General features: G+C 37.1%; 1 protein-coding gene across 2 annotated transcripts; it reads right to left on the bottom strand.

Moving 5' to 3' along the window:
* Positions 1 to 472: 472 nt before the first annotated feature.
* Positions 473 to 6,526, bottom strand: fcer1gl (Fc receptor, IgE, high affinity I, gamma polypeptide like). Of its 2 annotated transcripts, none has more exons than XM_079434853.1 (5): positions 6,325 to 6,526; positions 5,293 to 5,381; positions 4,447 to 4,479; positions 833 to 856; positions 473 to 755 (listed from the first exon to the last, which is right to left on the bottom strand). In XM_079434853.1, exons 1-5 carry the CDS (start codon positions 6,374 to 6,376, stop codon positions 687 to 689), a joined length of 267 nt encoding a protein of 88 aa, XP_079290979.1. In that variant the 5' UTR covers positions 6,377 to 6,526; the 3' UTR covers positions 473 to 686. The 2 variants fall into 2 exon arrangements, with proteins under 2 accessions (XP_079290979.1, XP_079290980.1); XM_079434854.1 differs by having other exon boundaries at positions 833 to 853; positions 6,325 to 6,432.
* Between the last annotated feature and the right edge of the window lie 3,474 nt (positions 6,527 to 10,000).

The following is a 10,000-nucleotide window of genomic DNA, read 5'->3' as shown; positions in this document are numbered from 1 at the left end:
AGCTGATTGCACTGATCACACACCCTACATAAACCATGGACTTCCCCTTCCTCTCTGCCGAGTATTGTATTGCATTTATCGCTCCCCTAGTGTTAGCTGCCTTACCGAGCCATTCTGTGTTTTTCTGTTTAGTTCCAGTATTGTTCTGCATTTATAACTCTCCTAGTTTTAGCTGCGATACGGAACCCACTTTGTTGTCATAGTCTTGCCTTGTGTGTTTTTCTAGTGTTTTGATTCTTGCCTGTGTTTCCTGGATTTACCCTTTGCCTTGCCGTTTGGATATTGTTCGCAGATCGTCGACTCTCGCTAGCCCTAGGATTGCTCTGTGTCTTGCCCGTACCATATCTGTTTGCCATTGTTTGACCCTGCCTGTTTATTGACTATGTTTAAAAATAAAAGCTTGCACTTGGATCCGCACGTCTCATGTCTCGTTCGCCCCGTTACACTAACATTGAAACACACTTTTAATCTGTCCAAGTTAAAAATAATCATTTTATTATGTTGAAATGAAGAGCCTTACACATGTATTTTATACATTAATTGTGACGTTTGTCTCAAAGACACAAGCAAACAACGACAATAAAGCATGATCACCAAAACTTGGCTAGTTGGATTACTTATAAACAAAGCAAAAATACAGTTTTTAGGGCATGAACACTGAATGAGTTGCACAGTTTGAGAGTTTCTCAGGCCAGCGGCTTTTTCTTTCCGGGATGAAGTGTGTCGTAGGTGTCCGCATCTTGCCGTCCCAGACCCTGAAGAAGCACAGACACATGAAACCACTGCAACAGTCACTCACTCATCAAAATAAAGCACAATAACAACACAATACCTGATAAATGTCTCCCTCTTGCTTCTGAAAAACACAAGAGGAAAGTGAATGGGAGAAGTGACATTTCTCAGAAGATTCTTGCTCAAGACATTAGTCAAAACCGATTCCGCTTTCTGTTCCTCTTTATGCTCTCGTCCGCCTCTTTAATTCCTTCATTCTGTCTTTTAAAGTCAACTACAAGGACGTTTTCTCAGATGATAAGATTAATTCAAGATTCAAGATTTTTTATTCGTCACATACACAATTATACAGAGTATAACCAGCAGTGAAATGTAAGTCAGGTCCGCTCAAAGGACAGTGCAATTATATAGAATACAAATATTAAGAAAAAGAAAAGTAGAAAAAAATAAAAGAATAACATATAAAAAAATATAAATATAAATGTGCAGGCCAGTATGTTGTTGATATAAATAGTAATAACAGGAATGTGCAAAAAAGTTGTACAGGGTATTTAAATAACAGCAATATGAGGTAGAAAAAATTATGAATAGCTTATTGATATGGTGATATTACATGGAGTCATGTGATGTTATGACACAGAGTTAGAGTTTAGGAGCCTGATGGCCTGGGGGAAGAAGCTCCTCCTAAGTCTCTCAGTTTTTGCCATCAGGCTACGGAAGCGCTTACCAGATGGAAGCAAAGTGAATAGTCAGTTATCAGGGTGATTTGAGTCCTTGAAGATTTTAACAGCTCTATTTTTGCAGCGTTTGAGGTAGATGTCCTGCAGAGAGGGGAGAGACTCTGTAGTGCTTTGCAGTCCTGATTGGAGCTGTTTCCATACCACACTGAGATGCACTGAGTCAATACACTTTCTATGGTCCCTGAATAGAAAGTTTTCAGGATTGCTGGTGAGACCCTGAATTTCCTCAGCTGTCGCAGATGTGCTTAACCTGTGTTTGGATGTGTGTAGTCCAAGTCAGGTTCTCGGAGATGTTTACACCGAGGTACTTGAAGCTACTTACCCTCTCCACAGGGGTCCCACTGATCATAAGAGGAGTGTAGGGCTGCTGCTGTCTCTTCCTAAAGTCCATGATCAGCTCTTTAGTTTTGCTCACATTCAGAGAGAGACAGTTGTCCTGGCACCTTGATGTGAGACTCTCTACCTCATCCAAGTATGCGGTCTCATCGTTGTTGGAGATGAGGCCCAGAAGCACAGTATCATCAGTGAATTTGATAATAGATGTGGAGCTGTGAGAGGACACGCAGTCATGCGTGTAGAGAGAGTAGAGCAGGGGACTCAGGACAAAGCCCTGTGGGGCTCCTATGTTCAGGGTGATGGAGTTTGAGGTGAACTGGCCAACTTTCACCACTTGAGGTCTGCCGGTGAGGAAGTCTTGAATCCAGTCACAGAGTGAGGAGTTTAGGCCGAGGTCTGTGAGTTTAGAAACCAGCTTGATGGGGACTATAGTGTTGAAAGCTGAGCTATAGTCAATGAATAGCAGCCTTACATAATTTCCATTGTTGCTGTTCAAGTGTGTGAGGGAAGAGTGGAGGACGTGAGAGATGGCATCGTCAGTAGATCTGTTTGGGCGATAGGCAAACTGAAGAGGGTCCAAAGTATCAGGGATGGAGGAGCAGATGTGGCTCTTAACAAGTCTCTCAAAAACCTTCATGACTATAGATGTGAGGGCAACTGGGCGATAGTCATTCAGGCAAGAGGGTTTATTGTTCTTAGGCACAGGGATAATGATGGATTTTTTAAATAAGGTGGGAACCACGGAGGTAGCAAGGGACTCATTAAAGATAGAAGTGAACAAACCAGCGAGCTGATCGGTGCAGGACCTCAGAACACGGCCGGTTATCCCATCAGGTCCGGCTGCTTTCCTGACGTTCACTTTCTTTAGCGCCCTCCGAACCTCATCCTCCGACACGGTGATTACAGGATCATCGCTGCTCTGCCTGCTGCTTCCTGACGCGCTGGTCGGCAGAAACGCGCCGCCGCCGTTGCAATCGAAGCGGCCGAAGAAGGTGTTTAACTCGTCGGCCAACAACGGATCTGCTCTCACCTCCACGGAAGGATTTGTTTCCAAAGGCACAGATGGTCCTCAGTCCCTGCCACATCCGTCGAGAGTCATTGAGCTGGAAATGAGACTCAATTCTCTCTCTGTATCTGTTTTTGGCGGCTCTTACTGCGCGTCGGAGAGCATAGCACGATGCTTTGTACTCGCTCATATTCCCAGACAGAAGAGCCTCATTGTAAGCGGCAGTGCGTGTGTTAACCGCGGCACGGATTGTTCTGTCCACCCACGGTTTCTGGTTGGAGAATGTCCTTATCGTTATTGTTTCTGTAGCTTGCTCGGTTAGCGTGTTTACAAAGCTCAATGCTACATCCGTGAACTCGCTGACGTCAGAAGAACTCGCCCGGATCATGTCCCAGTCGACGTCATCAATATGATTAATATGAAAAAGAGGTACTAAATCTCAACAGAGCACGTTTATCTGACAGACCGAAGAGGTTTTAATGTGTGTTTGTGGGTTGCGTTTATTTCTGAGGGCCTCACAAATGAACATTTTCAAATAGCCTATATTTGTGCTCTCATGTGTGTCTGTTTAATTATCTATACTATAAAATTATCACTAGAAAGTGAGCTAAATCTGACAGCACCTCCCTTCCGGACATTGGAGTTTGAGTTAATCAATTGTAACTAGTTTTATATTAAAGACAATATACATCCTTAATTGGTTAATGTGAGCCCAGCTATGTTCTGGTACTGTTATATGAATAAACATTCTCTAGTTATCTGGTCTTTAATGTTCTCAAAATGTTATTTACTCAGCATTCATGGAATGTTTTGCCCTGAAACATTTTAGTTGAACGTTCATCTAACGTTTTTTGAATGTTACTTGTTTCAGAACATTAAAAAAAAATTCAAAAGTAACGTTCAAAAGTTCAAAAAATTCAAAAGTTCCATAATGTTTGTGAAAATTATCAAATGGAATGTTCCTTTAACAAAGAAAAATGTTTTAAAACTGAACGTTTTGAACATTCAGAGAAGTAATGTTTTCAAAGCATATTCCAGTTAGCATGTCTGTAGTAAATTTTTACCCAATCAGGAACTAAATGTGACAAAACCTACTTTTGAAAACATCCTCATTTGCAAAAGTGGCATTAAATGAAAAAAAAAGTTTTTTTGGTAGCATTTTATTCGAAGCCTTCATGTATAATACATTATAAAGGTATTACTAGCCTATGTAATGCATTACATCTTTTCAGAAATAATTGTAACAAGTTAAAATGCATCATAATATTTGAAAGTGTGTTGTGTGTTTTATTGCATTACACTAAAGGTGTAACAATGACTGTGGTTAGAATGATATAATGCATCACAAAACATAAATGCATTAACACTACTTTTATTATGCATAATATATAAAGATTATAAGTGTTACTATTATTCTGAAAACTGTAAAAACAGAATGTTTTTCTTAGTGTTTGGTAAACTAGCTGTATATAAAAATACTAGAACTCTATGGAACGTCCCTATTTAGATAACTAAGTAAATGCATGTGCGTGCGTGTGTTTTTAATAGCTCTCTGTGGTCAGCTGAAGAACGAGAAACAGAAATGTGACTATAGAATGAGCAGAAACAAACCACAGCGATGAGTGAACTCACCTCTGAGAAAGCTTTATCTTTAGACGAACGTATCTGACAACAAACAAACAAACAAACAGTCAACGTTACTTTCATGATCAGAGAAATTCAGTTCCACATCAAAAACATATTCCCTTCATAACTCTAAATATACATGTTCAGAGAAGGCCATGTTGAGGTATTTTTGATTTAATCCTGGAAACAAATTTAACAAACTTAAAATAAGCAGGTGAATGAGCTCAAATGAGGATTTCAGTGTGATCTAGAATGCAGTATTTTTAGGGTTGTGCACTATTCAGACCTGCACTGAGGAAGTACATTAATCCCAATTTAATTACTACATTTAAATTGAATGTGTTCATGAAAACATGAATGCTTGAAGAAGACAGACATATCAAGAGATTTTTATATTCAGTATTTCAATTATAGGCTTCTTTTTTTCTAAATAAAAAGTGACTTTGCCATTAATGGGGACCTCAGTCATTTAGAAGATGTTCATAATTAAAGAAAATTTTATAAAGTAAATTATTTGTCCTCCGAGGAACTACAAAATGCAAGGAAATCATGTTTGTTTTTTATGGGTGCTTCCATTTATTATTATTATTAAGTGTGAATTTTCTTGTGAAAACATGTTAAAGAAAATGTTGTTTTATTTTCTGTAAATCACATTTATGTATATGTCAATAGATGAATGTATTAATAAATAGATTTAGATGTATCTTGCTAGTAAACAAATATTTTTAGTGACCATAAATGTTATTTAATAAAAAAAATGGATGGAAAATGGCACTAAATGTCTTTATCATACATATAAAGATGAAAGAAGAAAGTATATAAAGATGTGAGGTTATAGAAATGAAGTTTCACCTTTAATCTGCAGTAAAGGACGGTCAACACAATGCCGTAAACAAGCAGAATCCCATCCAGAATATAGCACACTTTATCCTGCTGCGCAGCTGAGAAACAAGATATTACACACAACAGCTTCAACAAATCTCATCTGTGTAAAAAAGCATCATCCTAATACAAGTAAATAAATAAATAATTATTGTATATGCATTTATAATAATTCAATAACCATGTTTAATGTTAAATATTTAATGCAATACATTATAATGTTTAAATATTTAAAACAATTATAAATATATTCAAATGTTTAAAAGCAATACATTATGATATGAAATATTTAAATCAATAATAAATATATTTAATAAATGTTTAAAGGCAATACATTATAATACTTAAATATTTAAAACAATCATAAAAATATTTACATTTTTAAAGCAATAAATCATAATGTTTAAATACTTAAAACAATTATAAATGTTTAAATCAATATATTATAATGTTAAATATTCATAACAATTATAAATGTTTAGATGTAATATATAATATATATATATATGTAATAGATTATACATATATGTGTAATATATATAAACATTATTATAAATTATAACGTTTAAATGTTTTAAAAATTATAACTTTAAATGTTTAAGGCAATGCATTATAATGTTTAAATATTTAAAACAATTATAAAAATGTTTAAAGCAATATATTATATTTTGTAAATATTTTAAATAATTATAAATGTTTGAATGTTTACAGAATACAGTTTTAATACACCAAATACACACCAAAAAGGGATCCAGTTTTAAATGATTCAATAAAAAAAATCTAATTCACTCTCAGTAACTAGTAATATAACTCAAATTCATTTGAAAATTAAATTCATAAATTCTTCCAAATTACAATGTGTTTGTTTAATGGGGAACAGGAAGAGACGGTTTAATTTGACCTTTTCTAAACCAACTTTTCCGTTGAAGCGTCACAGGTGTATCGGTCAGGATTTCTCGAGTGATTGTGTGTTGGATGAGGTTTGATTTGATCTGATCTTACCGACTCGTCCAGCGTTGAGCAGGAGAATCAGACAGACGTCCAGCGACTGCATCTTTCCTCTGAAATGACAAACAGAGGGAGAGTCGAGCAGAGATGTGAAGAGGAAGAGTGAACCGTGGTAGTGACAAAAGAGTCATTTAACAGGAAACTGTGGGCTCAGACAAAGTGTCCGAAACACACACACATACATACATACATACATGCAATTTCACACCAGCGTCCTTTTTTTTTCTTTTTTACTTCTCATGCACACACAACACTGAAAGCAGAGCACAAGTCCTTCCTGTTTTTCAGAGAAGTGAGGAGCATTTCAGACAAAAGACTGGAAAAGAGCTGCTGAGTTCAGCTGCCATCAGATGATGTCTGTTTCCAAACAGATCACTTCAGAGAGGGATTTTCCGCCTCAGGATTTATGTCTTGTTTTCCAGTACAAATATCTGAACATTCTTAAATCAGCTAGAGAACTAGAGGAGTAAAATTACAGCTGATGAGAAGAACTGATCAAAATGAATTCAGTTTTAACTGAGAAAAATACCTGCCTGTATAATTTAAAGGAAAACTAGATAATTGTTCTCACCCCATTGGCTGATATTTTTTCTGTTGCTATGAGGTTGCTAGGATCTGTGTGGTTGTCATGGTGTTGCTTTGAGATTGTTCAGATGTGGGCGGTTGTCAGGGAGTTGCTATGGTGATCTGGGTGGTTGCCATGAGATTTCTAGCTAACTTGCTATGAGGTTGCTAGGGTGTTCTGGGTGGTTGTCAGGGAGTTGATATGAAGTTTCTAGGATGTTCTGGGTGGTTACTAGAATGTGGGTGGTTGTCAGGGAGTTGCTAACTTGCTATGAGGTTGCTAGGGTGTTCTGGGTGGTTGTTATGAGGTTGCTGGGGTGTTCTGGATGGTTGCTATGAGGTTGCTAGGGTGTTCTGGGTGGTTGTAATGAGGTTGCTGGGGTGTTCTGGGTGGTTGTTATGAGGTTGCTAGAATGTGGGTGGTTGTCAGGGTGTTGCTAACTTGCTATGAGGTTGCTAGAATGTGGGTGGTTGTCAGGGAGTTGATATGAAGTTTCTAGGATGTTCTGGGTGGTTACTAGAATGTGGGGGGTTGTCAGGGAGTTGCTAACTTGCTATGAGGTTGCTAGGGTGTTCTGGGTGGTTGTTATGAGGTTGCTGGGGTGTTCTGGGTGGTTGCTATGAGGTTGCTAGGGTGTTCTGAGTGGTTGTTATGAGGTTGCTGGGGTGTTCTGGGTGGTTGCTATGAGGTTGCTAGGGTGTTCTGGGTGGTTGTTATGAGGTTGCTGGGGTGTTTTGGGTGGTTGTTATGAGGTTGCTAGAATGTGGGTGGTTGTCAGGGTGTTGCTATGGGTTTGCTAGGGTGTTCAAGTTCTGCTCGTTTTGCTCATTTCATCAGCTCTCTGGTGAAAATCATGATCATGTGATCACGTAGAAAATTAACACCAATAATTACCCAAAATCCAAGGATTTACAGTATCTCGCAGATGTTATGTTATGAATCACAAACATAGGATTATCTCTTGTGAAAACAGAGCAGGCAGGCTAATGAGAAGTAGTCTTGTGTGTAATTCAGGTTTAAGGCAGATCCACACTGCCCTCTGCTGGTAATGTTTATATATGACCCCTCATGAAAGTCCACATGAAATCAAAATTCATACACCTTTGGGAATTACACGCATAAAATGTCCATATTACCTGACAGATATCAGAAGATCAGTCCACCAGCTTCAATTCCAAGCTGCAGTGAGGACATTAAACGCTGGATGTGTCTCTGCTAAATCAAAATAAAACATGAGTACTGATCATAGAAGATAAAATCATAGTGCTAATATTCGTTCATGTGTTATTCATACTGACTGTAACTACATTCTTGAGCACTTTTTGTAAAAACTGCTCTGTTAAAAACTGTTGCTGCAGACAGACGGCTGCTGGTGTAGTCCTCTCTGGCTCTGACCTGTGCTGCCAGGTTCAAGGGATGTCCATTCGCTGGCCGACCTGGCCCTGGCTGGTGGATTGGCTCTGACATGCACTGTACTGCATACCTTTCTTTGACATGGTTTCTTTTCTCCAATATTTTTTGAATGACTACAAATGTCTAATGATTAGTTTACTGATAATATACCCACATTAAACTCAAATTTACTGATTCAGTGTCTTATTTCATGCTTTAAGAGTTTAATTTTCGACTTCCATTTTTAATCAGTAATGATTGATTATATGTGACTTCTTAAATGGTTATTTAACAATTATAATATAAAAACAACATATGACAAAAGTACAACAGTTATTGTTTTCATAATATTTTGTTATGTTGTATTGTAATGAAGAAGGTCTTTATGACAACAAAAATTGTCATTGCTAAAAATTAAACACTAATTTAATTCATATTGTTTTTCAATAGGTCAAGCACCTTTTCATAAATATGGCTGTTTTTGTTTTTTTTGGATTTACATTTCAAAAAGTAAAAGTCAAGTATTTCTGGCATTTTAAGCAGCTTGTACGGACCCTGGTAATATTGGTTATAGATAGTAAACAAGGATACAAACTAGCCACCTTTAGCTGAAAATTGCCGTTTTGAATTCAAAATAGGCCTTCTGTGGGATTCAAGTAGATCCGATGAGTTGAAAACACTTGCTACTTCATACTGCAACACAAAACAATGCTGAACTTGGACAATAAAGAGATTTTTAAATGCTATAATAGGGATTTTGTAATGTCTAAAATATAAATCCATTGACAAAACATGTGAAAAGAACTATAAATGATCCTCTGCTCCCATCTAGTGGTCATAGTGGGAATCAAGACATTCGTTTTAATAGTATTTGTTTTTCTACCAGGTGAAATCTTGGCAGAAATCTTCCACTTAGCATGACAAATGAGTAAAAATTAAAAAATGCAGATGTTCTTTAAAGTAAATTTTACTTGTACAGTGTTCTCATTTGATATAAAAAGTGCAAAAATACAAATAACTTTGAGGCAAATTAATAATATATATATTCAAACCTAACTAAAAAGTTACATTTGAAAATAAAAATGAATAAAATAATGTGTTCTACTTAGTTAAAGGGATAGTTCACCCAAAAATGAAAATTTGATGTTTATCTGCTTACCCCAAGGGCATCCAAGATGTAGGTGACTTTGTTTCTTCAGAAGAACACAAACGATTAGTAGTGGTAGTGTGATGGTCTGGGGCTTCAGGACCTGGACGACTTGCCATAATTGATAGAACCATGAATTCTGCACTCTATCAGAAAATCCTGAAGGAGAATATCCGGCCATCAGTTTGTGACCTCAAGCTCAAGCGCACTTGGGACAATGATCCCAAACACACCAGCAAGTTCAAAACAAAAAAATAAGGTTTTGGAGTGACCAAGTCAAAGTCCAGATTTAAATCTGATTGAGATGCTGTGGCATGACCTTAAACAGTGCTTTCATGCTTGAAAACCCTGTGGCTGAATTAAAACAAGAAGAGTGAGCCAAAATTCGTCCACAGCGCTGTGAAAGATTCATTGCCAGTTATCACAAACGCTTGATTGCAGTTGTTGCTGCAAAGAGTGGTACAACCAGTTATTAGATGTAGGGGGCAATTACTTTTTCACGTAGTGCAGGTTTGGACCGCTTTTTCCCTTAATAAATGAAATCATTATTTCAAAACTGCATTTTG

The sequence above is a fragment of the Barbus barbus genome, assembly GCF_936440315.1.
Source record: "Barbus barbus genome assembly, chromosome: 15".
Taxonomy (NCBI): Eukaryota; Metazoa; Chordata; class Actinopteri; order Cypriniformes; family Cyprinidae; genus Barbus; species Barbus barbus.
This window is presented reverse-complemented; position numbering and strand designations above follow the sequence as displayed.